Below are 26,115 nucleotides of genomic sequence, written 5' to 3'. Positions count from 1 at the left end.
TAATTAGTCACTAAAGATGAAAGGGTTAACCGCATACTTTTTACCACCTATAAGGTTAATCACATACTTTTAACCACCTAAAGTAGCATTTTTGTTTGATCTGCTACACATTTGTGCTAATAAAAGATTAAAACAGTTTGTTTTTTCAAACATGACGCTTAAAATCAAACCATGTGGTATTTTAGAAGTTAAATTATTCCAGCAAATAATGTAGTCAACTTATTTAAAACAGTGTTTATAATAATGATAATGATGATGATGATGACAATGATAATGGTGATGAATTTAGGGGAGCACTCACTAACATTAGTCTTTAAGGACACTAATCCTTAGTAAACTAGATTTGATTTATTTTTTAACTTTATTGTTAGTTATTTATTGTTTTATTTCATAAAGACTATGACTTCAAACAAGTAATACTTTAGTAATACAAGTAACAAGTAATACTTTGCATTATTTTAACTTAATAATTTGTTGCCAAGTTAAAACTATGGCAACAAACTATGGCCATAAATATATCAATGCTTGGTCAATAGTCACCATAACATATTCTTTAATTTCAAATAAAACAATTGTAAATCAAGTAAACCAATGTAAATTTAAACTAAAATTAATTAAAAAACAATGTAAATTTTAAACTTATGCACAATTTACAAAAATTAAATTTTAAACATAAACCAAGATACATACTTCATTTGCCATATGTTCAACTTCCCCCTATGTAAAAATAAAAAACAATTAGAAACTGAAAACAAGTAATATACAATTATTAAAAAATAATCTATTCTGGTATTTAAACTTTTTTTCATAAAAATATAATAACTGTAACCTATGTGACCTCTATGATACATTATTATAAAACAATGACTGAGCCAAAATCATAAAAATTAGACTTTCGATATGCAAACAATATACAACAAATAGACAAACTTCACAAAACATCTTGCTTACCCAAAGAAGTACTTTTCAAAAGAAATAAGCAAAGCCTAGCACACTAAATTTCTTTCTTTTTGTGTATTATGCAGATTTATTTAAAACTTGTATGGGTTATTATTGTCATTATTATTGTCATTTGTTATTGCCAAAGGCTTATCTTTACACCCTACTTTTATTGAATTTGATAAAATTTTACCTTTAGCATGATGACTTGACTAGACATTGACGTATCCAGGCCAATTTTGACACCGGTATACCAGTTTGGGTTCAAATTTGATCCCAAACTCAAGTACTTAATTATGTATATAATTTCATCATAAGTTTTTTGAATTATAAAAAGTAAAGGGAATTATATGAAACATGGGATAAAATTGTATAAAACATGCTCCCTTGTCAATAAAATAGTGTAAACTGTGATTGAATGTGATGCTTACATAAAATAGGAAAAGAAGTCCTCAGAATGCCCAAGGGATTTGTGTACTGTTACACCAGTACAAATTTCTGCAGACATAAAAGGAACTTTTCTATTTAAAAAAGTATTCCTAAATTACTTCTATATACATCAATACCTGACTAACTCTAAACATAACAAAAAAAAGTTTTTTACCAAACAAAAATGTAGTATATAATAATATAAATACATTTATAACTATTATAATGTTATTATAACTATTTATATTAAATACAAACCTAAAACATCAAAACAATTGAGAACCTGTCTAAATCAACTAACTCAAAATCAAGTTAAAAATTATTTAATCTTTGCAGTATAATGACTTCTAACATCTCATATTGAAAAATGGTTTCAACAGTTAGGAGTTGAAATATTTCTGTTTTATTATAAATATTTGAAAAAATCTATTAATAGAATAAATTACTAGGCACTTTGTTAACCCGGTGTTTTATGTTTATATTTATATATTATGCTTATTTGAGATAACTTTTAAAGAACTATTAATATTATTATAAATATGACTTGATGTATATAAGACTTCAGTAGATGTTGAATTAGCAAAAGCCTTAGATGAGGTATTGCTATCAAAATTAATGCAAAAATTAAGCACAAAATTATGACTTTTCAAATAAATTAATGAAATGACTTAACAGTTTCTTATCTAATAGAATACAAAGGATGGTTTTAGGTCAGTATACATTGGAGTGGAGAGAAGTTTTAAGTAGTTCCACAAGGTTCTGTTTAAATTTTATTTGTTGTATATATTACAAAACACATTACAAAATACAATTATAAATATATATATATATATAATTATAAATTTCCATTACAACTATATGATAGTGGTAATAAATTAATTGCATCAATTAACAATAATTCAAAGAGATCAAAGCTTTAAAATGATATTTTATCTCTGCAACAATGGGCAGATGTGATGAGCACGATGGTGAATGCGTTTAAATGAAAAAAAGTAAAGTTATTCACTTTGGAAAAAAAAATTAAAGTATTTTATCAAAAATGTGACTAATAATAATGAACATACAGAACTTTAAGAAACTGATAAAAAAATCTGGGAAAGAGATCTGGGTATTCTTATAACGAATATGCTAAAATGGCAGGATCAAGTGATAAAAGTAGCAAATGATGCAAACAGAACTTTGGGGATGATTAATAGAGCTTTTAGAAACTTAGATGTTTGCACCATGAAAGTATTATATAAGTCAATTGTTAGACCACATTTAGATAATTCTATCTTGGTTTTGAATCCTCACCAACAACAGGGTATATATTATTTGGAAAAGGTTTAAAAAAGAGCAACAAAAATGGTTCCACAGGCTTTTGTCAGGAAGTGGGTACCAATTCTACGAACAAACAAATTCTATTGGTTTAAAAAATACGCTGACTATGTGAAATAACATTCTAGAGTGTTCTGTCTTAAAGATTGTATAATTTAAGTTGTTGTTGAAACTTCTAGCGTTAATTGTTATAAAAATATGTTATCAAATGATTATTTTTATTATTTTAATTTAATTTAATGATTATTTTAATTTAGTTTATTATTTTAATACTATTGCTCATTCACATCTGCAGAGCCATAAATGTTTTAAACTATTAACTGTTTACAAAAATAGAAGTTTTGAATATATATTTTTTTAATTAATGAAGTTTTGTAAAGTTTATTATATATAATAGATTTTAGTAGTATATTATTACTTTTTAATATAAAAAGTATGTATTTTTTAACTAAATGTAATTTGATGTATGTGTTTTTTATGTTAATGTATTTATTTTAAGGCAGTTTTGTAGACAAAAAAAACTTTTAACAATGACTGCGTTTTCAATGAAATTATTAATAATTATCAAATTATCAAACTAATTATGAATAAACATACAAGAATAAACTTTTCATACTACGCAAAGCATGAAAAAGCCATTAAAAAAATATTAACTTATTTATTAAACAACTCGACTAGCGTTAGCTTTATTAGAATCATGTTAAAATAAGACAAAAAAATATATAATTAAAAGAAATTATATTATACTCTTTGATGAATAGAAGAACATTTGTTTCTTTATTTAACAATTATTTATAGTAAGTTGTTACTTTATAGCTAAAATGTCACATAATTTTATAAAAAAGCAAAGTTAAGAAAATATTAGTTCTAGACTAAACTCATTTTGTTTCAAGTTTTTATTTTGTGTTTAAAATTATTCACCTCAAATTGTTGCAACTAAATATTATATGTGTGGTCAGGTATCGAGTGCTATCACACCCGCTTCTTGACCAAGCCTGGTTCCATCTTTTTTTTTTTAAAAAAAAGAAATATGAAAAAGCAGAAATCCAACTTTAAAATCTTGCAAATCTTAAGTTGTGATTTGTAATCACAACTTTGGATTTGCAATTAAAAGTTGTGATTAAAAATATTTATCATCAAGAAAATCAAATCATGCCAATCAAAATTAATTTGTGAAAAAAAAAAGACTTTTTATAAATCAAGTTAGTAATGATTGGAATAATTTGAATTATGCTAGTATTATGTACAAGTATGTATATGTATGACTTATTTTATATGTGGCATTTAAACATTCTATTCAATAACAACATCCTATAAATAATTTCAAAAAGTAATAATGAAAAAAAGATAACCCTTATATTAAGTGAGTTTAAGTTAAGTATAAATAAAAGTGGAAGCAATACCTGACCAGGAACTGTTGACCAAAAAAATCCTCTCCAATCTATATCTTCAAATATGTATGGCATGAGACGAGTCAGTAAACGAGTACAATTTAAAACTAAAGTAAAAAACACATAATACATTAGGGATGGCTCCTTTATTTATTTTTTTTTTACTGACATGAGTAAGTTAATTTTTATTAAAAAGTTAATTGCATAAGTAATTTTAAACGTTTTATTTAAATTTACATTTCTGTATAAGTAATTTATTTTTTTGAAACAACTTTTACTTTAAAATGTAAGTTTTTTGACTTTCAAAAGTAAGTTATGTAAAAGAAGATTACATCAAAAAGTAATTTACTTTTACATGTAAAAGTAAGTCACATGAAAAAGCTGTTTACTTTTACATTTAAAAGTTAATTACTTTAAAATTACATTACATAATATAAACGTTCCTCAAACTGTAATTTACATTTACCTATAAAAGTAACTTATTCAAAAAAATTATATTAAAAAGTAACTTGCATATGAAAGTAAATTACATAAAAGTAATATGCTATCAAATGTAAATTAAATATACAAATAAAATAATATTTTTTAAGTTAAAATTTTTTATTTTAGAAGTAATAACAAATCTTTATTAAAAATAAATAAAATAAAATAAAATTTGAATTACATAAGCTTACATTTTATATAATTTGTAAAGTAAATTAAAAGTAATTTATATAAAGTAAGTAAATAAATTTACTTATATTTTACAACAACTTTGACAAGATCTTGCACAAAAGTAATGCAAAAAAGTAAAACTTTATATCACTAACATTTAGTTTGCCGCAACATTTGATTTGCACAGTTTTAGGTATTTCTTCCCTTTAAAGTTTGAAAATATCAATAATAGGTTTCTGCCCATGATTAAAACCCTCTCTAGTTCCGGTCCATGATAGTTTAAGCTATAATAACCATTCTCTGAATCAAATCGTCTCAAAAATGTTCACTCTCTGGCCAACCATTCGAAAGATCTGGAATTAAGCTGAAGCAAGGAAGTTAGTAGAAGGCGCATATACCCATGGGAGACTCAGAAAGGGTATTTTATTAAAGGAAAATAATTGTTAGTTCTTTTTTACAAGTTTTTTGCGTAAATGTATTTATTGTTTAAAAACTAAGGAGAGAAAGTTTAAACCAGTCCTGAATTATGGGGGCTATAACACCATGCCCTGAAGATTAAGGAGCCCCGAACTTTTTAAGAGGATGCTTTATTTTTGTTTGATTTTTTGCCACTTTGATACAAAAAAAGTTCACCTGATCAAGAATTCTTTGACTCTAAAAGTTTTGGTTTAAATAACTACGGTACTTTTATATGGGCATGAAAAATTTAGAACTTTACACATAAATATCTTTATCTGCATGTAGTATCAGTGGCCTAGCTACCACAAGGCCAGTATAAGCATAACTTACGATCCCACAAACAACTGAACCTTGAGTTGCAAGGTTTAGGAGCCCTAAGATATGTTTAAAGATTTTTTTTTAAGAAAAGTTATTGTTCCAGAGAAACAGAAAATGGGCACCTTGGCCACCTATGTCTACTGACCAAAAATACTTTGCTACGTCACTGTGTAATATATGCATAACCTGAGCTGTAGCGAATCAATGATTTATACATAGATTAAGAAGTAAAACTTGTGGTGATTGGAACTGGGAAAAAATACCCTAAAACATTTACCATCCCTACCCCAAATGTGAGGGCAACAAATTAGTAACTTTTATTTTTTATTTTCTTACACTAAATTTAAGTCGACAAGTTTTAAAATTTAAAATTCAAAGGTTATGATTATATAAAGTTTACACCCAAACCAAATAAGGTGGTTGTTTCAACATTTTTCTAGACATTCTAATGTGATATAAACAAGAACATACTTAAGTTTGGCACTTAAGAATGTTTTATTTACCAAAAGTATATTTATTAACCAAAATCATTTTGGTTTTTCATAATTATATTAATAATAGGCCAGGTGAGTAAAAAAAAGCAATTGCTTTTACTCAGTAATTGGTCAGTTTTACACGAATAAACCACCCCTCAATAAGAGACCTCTTCAGGGTGGCCCTGCAATAACCGCGCTGAAAAAGAGAAGCAAAAAGCAGCATAGCTGCAAATATGCCGGGCTCCTTTATGGTAAATTTTTATCAGGGACACTAACCTATTTCCTTCTAACAAAAAACTAATAATAAAACAAATAAATCATAAAAAATGCCTTTTCAAAGCTTTTTTGCAAAAAATCTTTCTTTCTAAAAAGTTATAAACCCAACTTTAGAGAAAAACAAAATATTAGAGAAAAAAAAAAGGGTACAGCCCCCCTTTCCCAGGAAACTAACTAAACATTAGGGTGGAGTGAATTTTAGTTTTTTATACAATTCGTAAGCCTGGGTGTGCAAAAGTTGTCTATTCATTTCAGAAATACTCTGGAAAAATATCAATGCTCTAGGAAATTATCTTGAGGTTCCTCAAGACCTTTAAAATTTTAATGGGTCCCTAATATTATGTAAAAAAAAGTTTTTCAAAAGTATGTCATGTTGGGTCTCAAAAGAAGCAAAATTTTATAAAAATTTCAAAAATAACAATTATTTAAAAAAAAAAATTTGTTATTTTATAGTTTATTGCAGAAAAAATGACCTTTTAAACTAAAAATGAAAAAAGTTTATTTTTTTTTAATTATAATTTCAAAAAAATCTTAAATAATAATTTTTTTATAAAATAACTTTTGCACACCCAGGCTAAACGAATTGTAAAAAAAACTAAAATTCACTCCACCCTACTAAACATGCATGTTCATCAGGACTACACAAATGCTGTCAGTAAAGTCTAAAAGATAAAATAAAATCAAAAAAAAAAATTCAAAAAAGTGGAGTTAACACTGAAAACAATTTTAAGATTTACTTTTATTAAATTTACATAAATGCTGGAAGTTTCAGAGCTCTAGTTAGTCTGGAAGTTAGTGAAAAACTAATCGCAAGATTCCGGAACAACTGATAGCCGACAAACATCTTGTGAAGTCAAACTACCATTTAAAAAAAATTACAAGTTTATTCTAAAGCACTATTTTAATTAAATAAGATTTAATTTTTCTAATCACCCTTGTGCGGGTTGGACACCAATGCAACAAACAGGAGGTTATTAGGGTGCCCATAACCTATAATAGAAAATTGAATAGCTTTCCTTACCATCTTTTTTCAAATAGATTATATATGATAAAATGCAATAAAATATAATATCTGATAAACACTCCTTTAATCATATAAATTATATCAGATAGTTTAAATGACTTATAATTTTTTGAAAACTGTTTTAGCAGTCAATGTCCTTGCGGATACCAAAAATGTTATACTGCGTCATAATACCATAACAAAATACTTGATTGAAAAGGCAAATATAAAGAAAAAAAAACTGGAGAAAAGTGCACTCTAACAGTGGCCACTAACCTATTTCTGCTCAACAAAAAAAAAGAAATAAACAATCAAAATTATTTAGCAGCCCCTATTTGCACTCATGCAGCAGGGAGCCCGCCTCTACACTACTGGTGTACCCGCATGTTGACTATATTTGCCCCTAATTATAATAAAACTATTCTTTATTATATAGGTGAAAAAAAATTCTTTTCCGATGCCCCACCACAAACACTGCCCATATATATATCAGAATATTACCTGAAGTATTACCCAGAAGTGCCCTCAAACAGGCAATGGATTTGAATATTGCGGTTTATTGGAAACTTATTGTGATTAAAAATGGCATCTACTTATTTTGGAAATTAATAATTAGTAATTATTTGGATCACCTTTTTACTAATAGTATAGCAGGCATCGTTATATAATCAGAATTTATTGTAATAAGACTAAAGCGTGCTTCACATTGTTTGAACTGGCCTTACATTGAATCTAATTTAAACATGCAAAGGTTTTCAATCTTCTGGTTCAACTAACCTAGGTTAACATTAGCAAGATTATTAAATACTAACAAGACTATCAAATTTTCTTTATTTTTTATTATTACTATTGTTATTACCAACACAAGAGTAAGTATGCATTGATTATTGTTTCATATAAAACTTTGATATCCTAATACACCTGATCTATGTTCAAAACAGCAAGCTTTCTTATATAAGACTATACTAACCCTTGTTAACAATATAAAAGTAAAACAAAAGTTAAATTTGTTGCTGATCTTTACTATTCACACAATTTCTATTTTTAATTAGCACTAAGCACAAATTTTTTTATATAAATGTGCATGTGTTTGTATGCGCTTGTGTATATGCATATGGATATATATATATATATATATATATATATATATATATATATATATATATATATATATATATATATATATACATATATATATATATACACACACACATATATATATAGTGTAACTGATATATGTGTGTGTATATGTAAATATGTACATGTGTATAGTGTATATATTGTGTTTATTATATTCAATATTAATTTATAAGTGTAAATTCTGTATTAATTTATATAGTTGCTTTATTCTAACAAATTTATATTCCATGTTTATATTACATCTATATTATAAGTTTGTGTACTTATATAGTTTTATACTTATATAGTCTTATACTTAAAGTTTACAAATACTTATTATTACTAAATAATAATAGTGTACTTACAAATATCATAAAATTATATTTCTTACTATTAATTTATTTTTTATTGTTTATTGCTTAATTACCCCTATATACTTAGAAAAAATACATTACTTAGTTATCTGAACTTGTATTTTTCAGTTATGACTATAATATAAAGTTTCTCATTTTAACTTTGTTTAAAATGGTCTTATAAATACATACTATATACATTAATAACATATTACACAAATAAATTGACGTACAACTACAAACCTAATCCATTAAATCCTATGCTTTATCATTTCAGTTTTGCTTAATCATCTCAATTTGTTGCTTTATCATTTTTTTTGCATTATCTATATACGCTTTGAAACTTCTAATAGACTTATATAAATCATAAATATTAATTTATAAAACATGGTATTAAAACAATCCTGCAAACTATGCAAAAAAAATGTATCTGAAAACCAGAGTCATCCAATGTGACTGCTGCTCCTTTTGGATTCACACAAAGTGTAATTTAATCAATAAGCAAAAAATCTAATCAATGACGCCAATACCAAAAAACTCTTTCAAATAACTTAAACTCAAGTTATAAATGTTATGTTTGGGTTTTTCCTTTGCAGTTCCCTTTTTTGAAATGAGGCAGTAACACCAGAAAACATAAAAAAAATCCACAAAATCGTTTTGAATGATTGAAAAGTGAAGTTGCGTGAGTTAGCTGACATTGTAGATATATCAAAAGAATGTGTTGCTTTATATTGCATGAGCATTGGACTATGAGAAAGCTCTGTTCAAAGTGAGTGCCGCATTTGCTCACTGTTGATCAAAAACAAGAACGTGTTGATGATTCTGAGCAGTGTTTGGCCATGTTCAAACGTAACAAACCGGAATTTTTGCGTCAATATGTGAAAATGGATGAAACATGGATCCATCACTTCACTCCGGAATCAAAACGATCGCCATCTGAGTAGACAGCAACTGGTGAACCTCATCCAAAGCGCCTGAAAGCACAACAATCGGCTGGAAAGGTTATGGCTTCGGTATTTTGGGATGTGCATGGTGTAATATTCATCGATTATCTTGAAAAAGAAAATACCATCAACAGTGAATATTATATAGCGTTATTGGAGCGTTTGAAGGCCGAAATTGCAAAAAAACGACTGCATAAGGCAAGAAAAAATTTTTGTTTCATCAAGACAACGCACCATGTCACAAGTCAATCAAAACAATGGCAAAACTACATGAATTGAACTTCGAATTGCTCCCAGATCTACCGTATTCGCCAGATTTGGCTCCCAGCGACTACTGGCTGTTCGCAAACCTGAAAAAAATGCTCAGCGGTAAGAAATTTCGCACGAATGAAGAGGTTATTGCTGAAACTGAGGCCTATTTTGAAGCAAAAGATATTGTTCTACAAAAGTGGTATTGAAATGTTAGAGCGGCACTGGAATGATTGCGTTGCTCTTGATAGAGATTACGTTGATGAATAAAGCTAATTTTGAACAAAAAAAAAATGTGTTTTCTTTGTTAGGCCCAGGACTTTTCAGCCCATGTGTTAGAAGAATGTTATTATATATTTTATAAAAACGAACCAAACTTTTATAACCAAATAAAAATAACACAATCAATAAGTTAACACTTTAATTTACCCAATTATTTAATTTATCTTAAAACCAAAGATACCATTATTTTTTTTTTTTTGTATTTAGTAAGAAATAGTGAAAATACATTAGGTTTCACAGTAAATGAAAACAAAATATTTAAAAGGAAATAAATTTAAAAAAAGAAAAAACAAAAGTGGTATTCTTTGTTTACCTCAATTTTGCCAAAAAGTCTCCAGGTGAACTAAAATGTTTTAGGTAGCATGAACATTTTTTTATAAAGGGGAAAATCCAATCTTAATGTGTAGTGGTGTAAATCGTTTAAAAAAACTCTGTGGTAAGTACATTTAAACCCTTCAAGAAATTCAACCATAAACAAATGTACCCTCATTTAAAAAAAACAACAACCATAAAACAAATGTTTTGAAGTAAAAAAAAAAAAATTTAATAAAAACTTTTTTTTTAAACAACATCATTTAATTTAATGATATTTTATAAAGATGAAGACTTTTAATATGGTTTTAAATTTAACTACAATGAGATAATTAAAATACCCAACTGATGTAAATAAGAGAATAAATATAATATAAGAGAACAAATATAAATATAAGAGAAAAAAAGTTACCAGATGGCATTCTTTAAATTAAAAACACCATCTGCCTAATTGTTATATATAAAGTTTTATTAAAAGGTGACGAGATGGCATCATGCCGCATCCTCCCTCACTTCATGCACTGTATATTTTTTTTTTTTTTTTTTTTTTGGATTATTCACCGCCCCAAGGCCCGAGGGGGGCCACTACAGTCGAGGAGGCTACTCATTTTTTTGTATTTTTATTTTTATTTTATTTTTTTTTTTTTTTAGTTGTTATTCGTGGTACAACCCTCTCTCAACTCTTTAACTCCGAAACACGAACCTTTCCAAGCAAGGCCGCTGCGCGGAGAAACTAAGTTGAGCGCGGTACTTCCAGGGACGTGGTGGGAGTCGAACTCCGAACCTCTCGCTTATGAAGCGAGCGCTCTTACCACTACACCACTACCGCATATATATATACATATATGTATATATATACATATATGTATATACATATATGTATATATATATATATATATATATATATATATATATATATATATATATATATATATATATATATATATATATATATATACATATTTGTATATAAATACATTAGGGTGGCTCTTAAAACAACATTTTTGAAAAAAACCTGTTCCTACCCCTTTACTTTGTTCTATATAATACTAATACACTAGGTTTAAAATTTTTTTGAACAAAAAATTATTATAGGGGTAGCTCAAGACCCTTAAAAATTTGACTGGTCCCTAAAATTTTGAAAATAAAAGTTCTTCTAAAGTAAGTCAACCTGGTACTCAAAAAAAGCGAAATTATATAAAAACTTTAAAACTAATAATCAATTTACAAAAAAATAACTTTTTTTTTTAATAAATGCATAAAAACTATTGTTTTTTAGCTGAAAATAAAAAAAGTCATTATTTTCAAGTTTTAAAAAAATAGTTTTTTTAAACATGCTTTTTTTGTGTATATACATACATACATTAGTCGACTATATTTAATCATTTTCGAAACATTTAGCGTGTGTATAAAATGCGCGACTAAAAAATTTTTCTTTTACTAAAACTCTTATTTTTTTCTTAAGGCGAAACGTTAAGGTTTTTTATGTATATAACTGTGGGGAAGTGTAATAACTTTAATTTCAAAAGAATATGCTCAGATGGGTAATTATAATATGAGTGAAGTCGTTATAGCGAAAAAAAGTTTTTTTGGGGAGAAAACTGCTTTGTTGCTTAATAGTTGAATTTTTGCGCATGTCACCGTAAAGTATGTCTAGGATTGTATATATATATGTGTATATATATATATATATATATATATATATATATATATATATATATATATATATATATATATATATATATATATATAGATCTATAGTTTGTTGTCTTTGGGAAGAGCGGAAGGAAAAAAGTGATTCTTACGCCAACACATACGTCACTTTTAATTACTTTTGACTTTCGTCCAACATTTGCGTGTTGGACAAAAGTAAAAACCATTAATTTAATTACAAATAAATCGTTTTTTAAAAAAACAACAAAAACGCAAATTTAATTGACCAGAATGTTTTAAAAACATTCTGAATGTTTTTAACAATATAAACAATGTTTTTATTTTTATTCTTTTTAATAAAATGTTCTTATTTTTAATTTTTTTAATAAAATGTTTTTATTTTTATTTATTTTTACTGTAAATAATGCGCGGAGTGTTGCTACATCGACTATCTTATAGCCTGACTCGCAAGGGAGTGCTGCTACATCGACTGAAAATAGCCTGACTCGCAAGGGAGTGCTGCTACATCGACTGACAAATAGCCTGACCCGCAAGGGAGTGCTGCTACATCTACTATCTTTTAGCCTGACCCGCAAGGGAGTGTTGCTACATCGACTGAGGGTTTGGTTGGGGCAGGCAGTCTATCAATTAATAAAAAAAAATAATTCCGGTCTTGCATTTTAATTTTTACTTTTTGTCAACAAAATATGGAAAAAACTTTCGGACAACATCTAAGGGTTGTATATATATATATATATATATATATATATATATATATATATATATATATATATATATATATATATATATATATATATATATATATATATATATATATATACACAACTTTCAGAATTAAGAAAAATGAGGTTGGCAATAAATTGCCAATCTCAAACTGTTAAAGCTCGACATAAGGTTGGCAAAAAAAATTTTGATACAAAGGGGTTACCATAAAACGTAGAAACAAGGTCGGCAATTTTTTGCCAACCTCAAACACTTTAAGATCAGCAGTTAGGTTCTGAAGGTTGTATATATATACAGGCCTTGTTAAGAAGCGTTACGCAGCTCGCATTTTGTTTGCGAAAAGGCGATTTGCCTACGCGTTCAGCAGTTTTGCGTTACGCAAAAACTTATATCTTTTAGAATATTTTTAATTATCTTTTGATATCATTTATGTGACGTTTATTCTGAAGAAATAAAGTCGTAAGTAAAAGCATTTAACCGCAATTGTAAACTAATAGATTTTTTGTTAAAGAAACAGTTTGTTTAATAATTTTTTTTATTGTTGATAAAAATTAGTTAAAAAAAATAAAGTGTTTTAAGTTTTATCTTAAGGAATTAAATATATAAATTCCTTTTAAATGTAAAAATTATTTTTTGTCATAATAGTTTAAAAAATGCAGGATTTATTTTAATGTAAATTTTTTATTAATAAGATATTTTGTTTATTGTTAATTCAATAAGGTAAAGTTTTAATGACGTTCGTTTAATTTATGTAAATAAATTATGATCACGAATATGTTATCGGTAACTGATAAACAACAAAAAAAAACTCTTTATTGTTTAAAAACATTATTAAAAAGAAATCACAAATTAAATAAGAAAAAATTTATTAACAGTTAATAAAATAATCAAAAACCAACTGTAAAATCATAAGAAAATAAACAAACATTATTTTACATTTCATGAAAAGAATATTTTTTTCAAAATAAAATTTAGTTCATATTTGAAAAAAATAATAAAAATGATTTATTAAATAAGAACTTAGATTTTATTTGTAACTTTTGTTCTAGTGAGAAAAAAACTGTTAGTATGATTTTTAATGCGTTAATAAAATAACTTTAATTACCATGCGGTACTTGAAAAGACGCTAGTGATGCAATATAACTTTTAACGAATATATTTGCTGAGTTGAGTTACTTAGAAATGCGTTACGCGTTTTCGCTACGCAGCGAAATCTCGTAACAAGGCCTGTATATATATAAGGGTAGGTCGAATTTTTTTTATTTATGAAACATGGAAATAAAGTTGCATTTTGTTGTCTCTATTAATGATATGTAAAAAAAAATTAATAAAAATTTGATTTAGTTTTGCCAACTTTAACTTGAATTTTACTATGTCAGGTCAAAATGATGCTATTTTACAACAGTCGTATTATAATTGCAGGATAAAAGCATTAAGATTTAGATTTTTTGATGATTCATGTTAATAACATTATATTAACATTATACAGAACTTTACAAAAGTTTAGAGCACTCTACCAAATATAAGACAAAAAGCTGTTAGTGTTGTTTGTTGACTTCCGATTAACATGATCCTGCACTTCATTATAAGATATATACTTGTATATATTATTTTTTTTTTGTTTTTGTTTTAGTTTATTTAGTTAAAATTGAAAATAAAAATGGCTACTATTAAAACACAAAGTGAAGCTGAACATGGTATGGCTGGACAACCTAGACCATTTGAAACAAATCAACTGCCAACTTCAGCTGATGTTTTCAAAGCATATGACTATTTATTAAAAAATAACAATTGCGCAAGTGTTTCTGAAAGAGCAACAGTCATAGCTAATGTAATTAAAGCACTGTACAACAAAGCAAGTATTCCTACCATTGCAGTCAGCAGCTTAGTTATTCGCATAAAGAGACTAATTAACAAAGTACATGAGCTCGGTAAATACTCTGATTGCAAGAAGTCCTCTACAACATTTAAATAAAGTTTACAGATGTTTGACCAACTATTTGATATTTGTCTGTGTAAGTGCTTTGATAATGGTGTTTGAGAAAGGTCAGCTTGTTCATGTCCACTGCCAAAAAATTTTTCAACGCTTGAACGGTAGTTCTAGATAGATCAAAAAACGGTACGCAAGATGGTAACAGGAAAAGTAGACAAAAAACAAACAATTCTTTTTTTTTTTTTTTAAAACATCTTCGCTTCCAACAAGGCTGCAAGCAGCCACTAATTAAAGTTGGAAGTTACTGTAAGGGAAAAGATGAAGATTGTAGAGCAAGATAACGATTGACGGACGATTTAAAAGATTGCAAATTATATGAATCAGGAAAGCAAGATGAAGGAAGCAAATTCCAAAGAACTGATGTTCGAGGAAAAAAACTAGACGAATAAGCGTTTTTGGAGCATTTAGGAACAGTCACAGAAAAAGGATGACACTTAATTGAATGACGAGTAACACGAGAATGAATTTTAGTAGATGGCACAAGAGACGCTAGCTCTTTAGAGCAGTGCCCATTATAGTATTTGTAGAAAAGAGAAAGAGAAGCAACATTACGACGATGTGATAATGGTTGAAGGTTGGCTGCAAGTGCAGGTCCAACTATGTTTACAATGCGTTTTTGCACCTTGTCTAAAAGAGAAAGGGCATCATTAGAAGATCCGCCCCAGATATGGCAACAGTATTCCATACAAGGCCGGATTTGAGATTTATAGAGATAAAGAATAGAATCCAGAGTAAGAAAGTGGCGAGCTCGATAAAGAGATGCAACCTTAGCAGATGCTAACTTTGAAACCGATTTGATATATGGTTTCCAAGAAAGATTGGAAGTAAGAGTTAATCCTAGAAGATGAAGAGTAGGTGACTCATCGAGTACATCACCGTTCATAAATATAGGAAGATCTAAATTATTGCGATAACGATTGGCTGAAAAAAATTGAGTTTTATCTGAATTAAAGTTCACCAGCCACTGTGAGCCCCATGCTGTAGCAGAAGTGAGATCCTTTTCAAGCTCAAATGCCCCCTCCAAGCAATCAGAGGGTGTTGGTTTCTTATCACGACAAGAATAAATGGTAGTATCATCAGCAAACAATGCCACCTTAGATGTGAGAATATCTGGAAGATTGTTAATGTAAATTAAAAAGAGTATAGGGCCAAGGATAGAACCTTGAGGAACCCCTGAAGTTAAAGAATAAGAAGAAGAGTGTTGTCCATCGAGGACAACTTTTATGCTACGATTGGAAAGGAAGGATTCAATGATCTTAAAGATGTTGCCGGATACACCATAAGAAGAAAGCTTATGGAGAAGACCAGCATGCCAAACTTTATCAAATGCTTTTGAAATGTCAAGAGCAATGGCCTTAACCTCTCCACCTTCATCTAATGCACGATAGAACCTGTCAGTTATTACTGTTAGCAAATCAGCTGTAGAACGAGAAGATCGAAATCCATATTGATGGTCAGAAAGTAAGTTATTAGATTCAAGATGAGAAATTAAGTGTTTGTTAATTAAAGATTCAAAAACCTTGCTTATGATAGGAAGAAGACTTATGGGACGGTAGTAAGACTTATGGGACCTATAGTAAGAGTGATATGAATGTCAAGCAATGGATCAACCTGTTTGTTGGCAATATCAGGTAGAACGCAATTAGTGGAATCAAGAGATGATATTGATGAAAAGTTTTTAGCAAACAGTTCGGCTTTGTCTTTAGGTGAGGTGACAAAGTCTGAACCAAACAAGAGTGGTGGAATTATAGATTTGCCCTTATTATTGATATTATTAAAGATTCTCCAGAAGTCACGAGATTAAGCTGCAATTCTAGTGCTGTTCTAGTGGTGGCACCTGTCGTAAAGAAATTTACTGTATCTAGGCATTTTTAGGCCCAAATTCAGAAATTTGGGCCAAAATACAGTCAAAACTGTATTTTGGCCCAAATTTCTGAATTTGGGCCAAAATACAGTTGACACTCAAAAACAGTCAAAAATAGCCCCTGTATATATATAGTCGCACCTCTTAATTTCACAAATAAATATATATATGTATGTATGTATATATATATATATATATATATATATATGTGTGTGTATATTTATATATATACATATATTTATATATATATATATATGTGTGTATATTTATATGTATTCACACACAAGCCTTGTTTTAAAGCGTAAAATGAAAAAAGAATAAAAAAAAGATGTATGACGTGTAAAAAAAGAAATCATAAAAAAAATGTAATAAAACAACTTTTATTTATCATCTTACAGGGCAAGAGACAATTTCTCATAACAGACAGTAACAAATATAATTATTGAATTTAAAAAAATAAATAAATTATTAGCTAAAAATTAGTACTAGTTAAATTTTATTTTATATTAGTGCCACTTTTGAAATTTTGATATTTTTGTTTATTTTGTAATAATGATTGATTTTATCAAAAAAATAAAACAAAATTATTACTAACTTTAAATTACATCTTATGAAGAGTTTATTTTTTTATAATTAAATAAAAAACTTATTTTATAGATATAACTCTATTATTAATTTTTCAAAATAATATATTAAAGGAGTTTAATTACCCTCGTCAAGAACAAATATACTTAATAATGTTATCAAGTATAAATTTATTTGATATGCCTATCTAAACTCACATGATATATTGTGTTGTCAACTTAATAACAGCGTTATATCTGTAGAAAAATTTTTAAAATTAATTATTGATTACAAATTATTTAGGCATTAATTGAGAAAGCTTTAAAAAAGGGAACCAATACATTGCGTGTTGTCACCATATATTTGAGGTCATGTTGTCAGATGCATTTTCAGCTACAGTGGCGAACACTAGCGGACCAACTTTTGGTGTCTCAGAGCGCTTTCAAATTAACTGTTATCAACAAATCTAACTTCAAAGTTGCTGCCGATGATGTCTTTAATTGAATGGCTTATGGTTTACAGCAAGAGATGATCTCATTTTATAAGATTGCAATCAGAGATAAATCTCAGCAAGAAGATTACAGAAAGGTTCTTCAGTTATGCCTTCTATTTCTAGGCAGAGAAATTGATGGCAAGCTTTGTCTTCATGCATCAGGTGCCTTGCACAATGCAAGATGGATGGCTAAGGTCATCTATTATATTAAGATATGTCCCTTCAGAGATCAGATACAACTTACGGCACAGAAATTGATAAAGGCTTCTCTGTTTGCTAAAGCTGATTGACGAGTATCCCGAGGGCTGTGTCAGTAATAAAGCATCCGCTGCTTCAAAGTGACACTTATGGTACTTTTCAGAGCATACAGTACCAGTTGCTGTGTTTGATGAGCGGGTCAAAGATAAAATCAAGACAACAATGGTCGTAAACTTTTTGCATGCACTAAAAAAAAATGCTCTTAAGCGACTTGAAAAGAAAACATTTGATCACAGCAGTCCTTTGTCAGTATACGTCACAAGCAGGTCAATATTATTCCCTGATTTGCTATCAAAAAATGGAAAAGAGGAGACTAAATCATTCCTATTAAAGCTGACTACTCTATGGTTTAAAGATGCAATATTCCAGGACATGAGTATGAGAGTTACTCTTCTCAAGGTTGTTAATGACATGGCAGAGTGAGGCATTACCCTCATCAAAAGCTAGCACAGTGCGTTAATGAAGAACAAGACTCAAAAACAATATTTATTGCAGCTTGTTAGCAGCCATTTGAAGCAGTTTCCTGCTCCAACTAAGGGAGCAGTGATGAATGTATATTTACGGAATGTATATAGCATTGATGAATAAATATTTTTTTATAAACAACAGTATTAGCCACTCTAGTTTATGTAATTACAGTATTTTAAAAAAAAATTATGATAAATGGTGATTCAGTGAATGTTATTTGTGATAAAAATTGATAATGCTAAAAAAATAAGAGACTCATTTCTTTTTTTACTGTTTTTTTAAAAAAGTGTATATTCGGTAGGGACCTCTAAATACTGCCTGACTTGCACAAAACTTCTTGAGAATACTTATAAAATCATATATAACATGGGCAGCCTTGTGGAGCAAAATGATTTGAAAAGTTATTTTTCAAATCATTTTGAAAAATAACATATATATATATTAGGGCCACCCTAATATATATATATATATATATATATATATATATATATATATATATATATATATATATATATATATATATATATATATAAATGTATGGAAATTAGAAATAAACATTATTTGCTCATTTGGTGCACAGGGGGGACTGCTAATGGCAAACCAGTTTGGACCGTAGTTGCTTACTATGAACTGTGTGATCACATTAAGATTGTCTGTAAGGTACTGAATGGCAATATACAATCAACAAACTTTGTTAGCCAGTGTCAACCACCTTGCATGATTTAGAAGACTTTGTTTGGTCTATGATACATTAGACACAATGCCATTTTACGTCCATGAGCTAGTTCAACTTGGTAGATTATTGCTTTTTTACACCTTTGAAAACTGTGTTCACATTTGTACTGTCGCATCTCATGGCACAAACAGTATGATTTGTGCCTTGTTCTGAAATGACTGAGCAAATGCTGCTTATGTTAATACTTTTTCCTGATGTCGATATGATATGAGTGAGATACTTCCTCCCTGGTTTTACTACCACTACATAATTATCTTCAACAGTTACATTGGTATGCCACTTACTGTCTCTGATAACTTTTGTAAAAGTTTTATCTTTTCTGCTATCAAAGTAAATGCTTGTGATGCTTTTACTTGTTTTTTTCATATCTTATGTTTTTTGCACAAAGTTTTTTTTTATTAAATTCTGATTTAGTCACAACAAGGCTGCAAGCAACCACGATTATGTTGGAAATTACTAGAAAAAAAAAATAGTTTATAGAGCAAGGAAAACGTTGACAGAAGACTTTAAAAGTTGAAGGTTGTATGAGTCAGGGTTACTTTTGGCATGTTTTAAGTTTAAAGAGAATTTGACCCATTCATAGATAGACCATAACCTCCTAAGCAATGAGCTATGCCATTTTCTCAGTCCTGTTAATTAACCCTAAGTCGTAACATAAGGCTCCTTATGTCTTCCTTAATTTAGGCCTTTTGTGCCGAGCTTTGCTCTTGTCAACCGCAAAACTCTGATCATCCTTAGTAATCATGCCAACATCAATTAAGACAGCAGTTACCAGGGATATTGTTGCTCAATCTGATATACCATTTCTATAAGCTTCCGTCGCTATATTTATTAGGGGAGTTGTTATTAGCCTTGCTTGTGTAGCAGTAGTGGGCAAGAAATTACTTTCACTGACAAGCACTTTATTATCATTCATTTGAGTCTATCTTCATCTATCCCTTAAAACCTCAACGTCTCAACTTCATTTGGTTTATATGTCGAAAGTTATTCTTCATTAGCATGCCTACTTTTAAAACATCTCTGCAATCTGGTCATTATTACTGTATCAACACCACCAATAAACACATAATGAGATTTTCCTTGATCCAACAATAAGAAATTTACTAAAACAGTTACTTGCTTAATAGATTCATTGTGTAATATCAGGCATTTACATGACACAATATCAAACATAGAATTCAAGCTTTTCTAGAAATTAGGATAACGTTTGGAACTGGATTTTGAGCAACACAATTCTGCTCCAGTAGTAATTAAGGCATCAACAAGTTTCACCGCAGACTGAGTCTGCCAAGTTGGAACTGAAGCTTTATCACACAATCCACAACATCTTGAGCAATAAATTTTGTATTTTTCTTTGTTAGAATCATGTCACCTTTCTTTCAGTTGTAAAAATCTCCTTGCAACGTGAAGGATAGTTGGTAGAGCAATTTGAGGCAGATCACCGCTTTCAACAAATGTCGCATGTCTTGTCAACTGACATGTAGCCATAATGTCAAATAACCAGATCAATTTGTTTAGTAACTAAAACAAAACAATGACGGATCATTCCAGATTCTGCAAACTACAAAAGGCTAGCATTCAAATTGGTTTGTTCAAATTAGACACAGGTAATGTAGCCCGGCAATATTATTAGTTATGCAAAACAACATTAGCATGCAAACTTTCGGACCCAAAAATGGGACACTTCCTGTAAAGCATTTTTATTTTTTACAACTGCTTCTAGTTTTATACATCGATTGACAAATAAGTATGGAGTATTGTGATGAAATTCACTTTTTTGTTTTTTTTCAACCCACCCTAATATATATACATTTTCTCTGTTTGGTCAGCATTTTGACACTTAAGCTTTTTTACGCTTGGCTACATGCGAGCACATAAAAAAGCGCTTGCTGAAAAAATACAAGCGCTTTTTATTTTAATTGCGATAAATTGTTTTGTTCATCAAATACTTTTACAAAAAATTGAAATAATGAAACACTTTTATGCATGAATTTTATTGAAAAATTAATAAAGTGCTTTATTTTAATTATTTTATTTAGAATTTAAATAAAAAATTGTATATTCGTTTCTATTTCAATAATTTTGTCTAATATTTATATAAGTTTTTTATTTTTATTTTTTTGCCATTTTTACTTGAATTATTTTATCTAAAATTTTAATAAAAAATTCATTATGGCGTTTTTCTTTTAATTATTTCATATAGAATTTATTAAAAGAACTCTATTTGCTATTTTTATTTTAATTTAAATAGTAAATAAAGGTTAATTTTTTAAATCGCCCACGGCAGCCTAAAAATGATCATAATAAAACTTACCAGCTGTATGTTCATGTTGACCAGCACAACCATTAGATGCAGCATTTACAAGTTTTTCTACACACTTAAAAAACAAGTAAAAATTTTAATTAACAATAAAAAGAGTTACATTATTAGTGAAGCAAAATATTCAAATTGAAATGTTCAAACATCTTATAAAAGGTAAGTGAAATTGGCCTCGCTTGGCAAATAGGACACTTGAAACAAAATGAAAGTACTACTTTAAAACAAAAATAAAATATTTTTTTAAAAAGACATTTGCAAACAAACATAACTAACAAATCATTTTGTTACGAAACAAAAACTTATCAGATATTTGTTAAATTAAAACAAATGTTAAATGTCTTTTTTTGTTGTTGATTTAAGTTTTTTTTTTAAAGATAAGATTGTTTCTTCTATTATTATTTTCACATTTTATCTCTATATATTATTGCCAAACTTAATCCTGTTAGCAGTAGTAGTATTAGTGCCCTTTCAAGTGTGTTTGAAACGGAACCTTTGACAGCCGTTTCAACCAAGGTAGAGGCAAGAAAAAAGTTGCAGTACTTTTTGTTATAAGAAAACATGAAAGTAAGTGTATTAAAATATCCAACGTACATAAACTTCAAATTGTGTAATGCTAAAACATACTAAAACATATATCAAGTTTTACAGTTTGACTTTCACTTGAAAATTGCGCATTGCGCATTGCATCAGCCTCTCCTTAATTTTGATCAATAGCATTATCTATTTAAAAAAATTATTGTATAGTTTTAAAATTTTGTAAGACAACGTGCCAGCACAGCTGAGTGGGTAGCACACAGAGCTTCTGAACAAAAAAGCCATGGTTCAAGTCCTACTACTGGCAACTTTTTTTTTTTAATCTTTTTAGATTTTTTAAAATACAATATACTTGTGAAGTTTTATAAAGATTATATACAAACATATGTAACTATATAATATACTTTATCAAACGAAAATTTTTTTAAAAAAGCTAAAAGTTCTAAAAACATCAAAAAATGAGGGGAAATTTGTTGTATATGTGTCTTGATAAATACTTATGTTATTTTGGCTTTTTATGAGATACTTATGTTATTTTAGTTTTACATTTCAAGTTTATTTTCAACTAAGTTGAGTTTGTGCAAGGAAAATAAGTATACAACATGTTTATATATAGAATATAAAATCTATAGAACTATAAAGTTGTTTTTCTTTTGCATTTTAAATAAAAAAAAATTAAAAAGCAAGCAGCCGATTTAAATTCACCACCGGCAACCTTAACTTTTTTTAAACAGAAAGGGGGTTTAAATAGTATGTTTTTAATATGAACATAATTGAAAATTCTAATTTTATATTCAAGTTAAACTATATTGTTAAATTTATTCCACAAGCTCAGTGTAGAATAGACAAAGACCCCTAAATAAAATTTTAAAATAATAACTTAATTTCAAAATAGCTTTATACTTTATATAAGAAAAAAAATGCAATCTGATTATTAGTTAAGCTATTGTTAAATACAGTTACAGTTGTTAATTACAGTTGATTGAATTTAATGGTTTACCAATTGAGTTTCGCTCCATGACCAAATTTTTTCTATTGGGTTTATACCTGGTGATGTAGGGCACCAAGGCAAAAAATTGATTTTCTTTGTGATAACTAGTTTGTTATACAATATGTTGTGTGTGCTTGAGCTCCATCTTGTTGGAAGATGTATTGATTGCTCCTGCCGTACAATTGCCTTGTCATGTTTCAGATGTGTGTTTTTGTAGGTATATTGGTTGATACGACCATTTTACAGTTCATAAAAACCAAGAGAATGATAAAGATTGATAGAGTGAAAAAAAATTTTCGCTTACAATTAATTACAAAAAAAAATTTTCGCTTACAATTAATTTCATTAAATAATAAATGTTTTCATTTTTTCTGTTTATTTTGTCATTCTTAAAAATTTTTATTTTTTTAATTTAATTTTTGTATTATTTTTTTTAGATTTTATTATCTTTTCAGTTTATGGATTGTTTATTTTAATTCAAGTTTGCTTTATTTTTTAGCGTCTTTTTTAAAAGTGCTAATTATCAAAACTTGCAAAGAGCCGTGGCCAAGCTGTCAAAACAAAGTATTATATGCATAGTCATATAAGGCATGCGACTGCATGCCTCTTGCGCAAAGGCCTGCAACTGGAGACTTAGTTTGTCAAAAGTCTCCAAAAATCTAATTGTGTAATTGTGTAAATCCTCTAAAAAAATTCTGTGGTAAAGTACATTTATTATTCAAACCAGATATTTTTACAACCAAAAAAACTATGCAGATTTATGAAATTAATATTAACCTCTCAACTGGAAGAATAATGGCAAAACAACAAATGTTTCTGTCAATATCTCAATAAGTAAATTGTTTTGGTAATTTTAACAAACTTAAAACTTATTTTCTAATGTTTATTTACAAAATTTACTTCAATTGTTACTTCAATTGAAAGAAATTGAATAAGGAACATTTGGATAAATGGAAGTGGTCTTAAATAATACTTATTAAGTAACAATTAAATAAATATATTTGATGTCGGACATAAACCTTTAAGTTGTTTCTGTGGAAACAACCAAAATCATTTATAAAACAATATATATGAAACTATTAACATAAATTTGTTAATAGTTTCATATTGTTTAAAATTAAATTTAAAATGTTATTAAAAAATTTAAAACCATGAGATTTATCAAAAATAATTTTTAAATTACTAATACCTTGTAACATAAAGTAGCAAGATTTGAAGGGCATTCTTCTCTTAAAGTGCGAATTTCTGCAGCTGGTATAAGAGCAAAAACATCATTTACATTAGTTATAGAATCCATCCAAAACTGTTCCCAGAATGCCTCATCGCTCACCTCTATTGGCTACATAAAGTAGTGTAATAAAAATAATAACAAAATTAATTCACTGGTAACAATAAATTTGCATACAAAACAGTTTTTTTATTAGTTGGAAATATAATAAAACAAATATATTCAGAATATTTAACTTTACATTGTTAGCAGGTGTGCTCTAAAAACAAAACTCACTGTTTTCTTGGAAGTAAGTTGTACAACTGCTTGTCGAAAGTTCAACTTACTATCTGCTGCACCCATTTTTCATTCAAACAGTTTTACACATTTTTAAGAAATATTTGTAACTAAATATAATTAAAATAAAAATACAATTTAAATTTTACAATTTATTTAATCAAGCAGTCAAGTCTAAAGTTCTTGTCAAGGTTTGTTATCAATTTTTTACCAGCTATTTAGTTGATCGCTGACTGAAAAATATTACCTGTAAACACTGCCTTTAGAATTTACTGATTTGCAAGTAATATGCCTTTAAATTTATTTTAATTCTGTAAATTTTAAATATATTGACCAATGAAACTAATAAAATTCACTAATTATTAATCTTAATTATGTTCACCATTATAAAACTAGAAGTAGGGTGCCAATTAGAATGTCTTTTTTTTTTAAATAATGTTTACTCTCATTAAATGAGATGTTTTTTATAAAATGATATTTTAAATTTTTATACAAGCTCACTTCTTTTAAAATTGGTTGACATACTTTTATAGAAATACTGTTTAGATAATACTAAGGACCCACCTAATGTTCAAAAGTCTTATGCAACCCCTATAATAAATTTTTTCAAATATAATTTTAAAATCTAGTGTCATTTTATTATAAAAAACACAATTAACAGTGAGAGTAAACAGTGGCGTAGGAAGGTTTTTAAATATTTGAAATAACCAACTTTTAAACAAAAAGAATATTCCAAATTTTTTTATGTTTATATGTATGACGAAATTTTATGTTTATATGTATGAAAAAATTTACTATGATTGAAGAATGGGAACAAGAAACCCTTAAATTTTAGCCCCCTACCATAAACATGAAGGCAATGAGTTAAATTATTTATTTTTTCATAAATATAAACTAGTTATGTATTCATTGACAGATTTCAAATTTTAAGTTTAAATTATTCAGTGTTCAATTATTATAACCATGTAAAGTTTGTAGTCCCCTCAAATTGAGGGGAGTTATTCTTTACATGGTCATAAAAACTGAACAATGAATAATTTGAATATAAAATTTAAAATCTGTTGATGAATATATAACTAGTTTCTATTTATGAAAAAAAAAAAACTCAACGCATTGCCCTCACGTATAGGGTAGGGGGGTAAGATTTTAGGGTTTCTTGTTCCCGTTCTCCTATCATAGTTATTTTTTTTTGTGAAGAATCTTTTTGTCATAAACATGAACGTAAAAAAATTTAGAATCTTCTTTTTGTTTATAAGTTGGTTATTTCAAACATTTAAAAACCTTATAACGTCACTGAGAGTAAACATTTTCAAAATAATATGTTATAATTGGCATCTTAACTTGCATTATCAACTATTATTAAAATTTTGATAGACTTGTTAAACTACTATGAATTATGGGACCTTTTTTAGAGGAAATGTTTAATCTTAAAATTTATGTAGAATATCATCAAAATTCATTATAAAAATAGT

At 27.9% G+C, this 26,115-nt stretch overlaps 1 protein-coding gene across 1 annotated transcript in view; it reads right to left on the bottom strand.

Moving 5' to 3' along the window:
• Nucleotides 1-24,775, bottom strand: part of LOC100205269 (protein HID1) — a 79,334-nt gene extending 54,559 nt beyond the window's left edge. The window contains exons 1-5 of the mRNA XM_065803730.1: nt 24,644-24,775; nt 24,329-24,478; nt 21,609-21,672; nt 4,089-4,183; nt 691-717 (exon numbers count right to left, since the gene is read on the bottom strand). Of these exons, the coding sequence (XP_065659802.1) occupies nt 691-717; nt 4,089-4,183; nt 21,609-21,672; nt 24,329-24,478; nt 24,644-24,709 (402 nt within the window). The 5' untranslated portion in view covers nt 24,710-24,775. The remainder of the gene's footprint in view (nt 1-690; nt 718-4,088; nt 4,184-21,608; nt 21,673-24,328; nt 24,479-24,643) is intronic.
• Between the last annotated feature and the right edge of the window lie 1,340 nt (nt 24,776-26,115).

This window comes from Hydra vulgaris, chromosome 08 (assembly GCF_038396675.1).
Source record: "Hydra vulgaris chromosome 08, alternate assembly HydraT2T_AEP".
In the NCBI taxonomy this organism is placed as follows: Eukaryota; Metazoa; Cnidaria; class Hydrozoa; order Anthoathecata; family Hydridae; genus Hydra; species Hydra vulgaris.
This window is presented reverse-complemented; position numbering and strand designations above follow the sequence as displayed.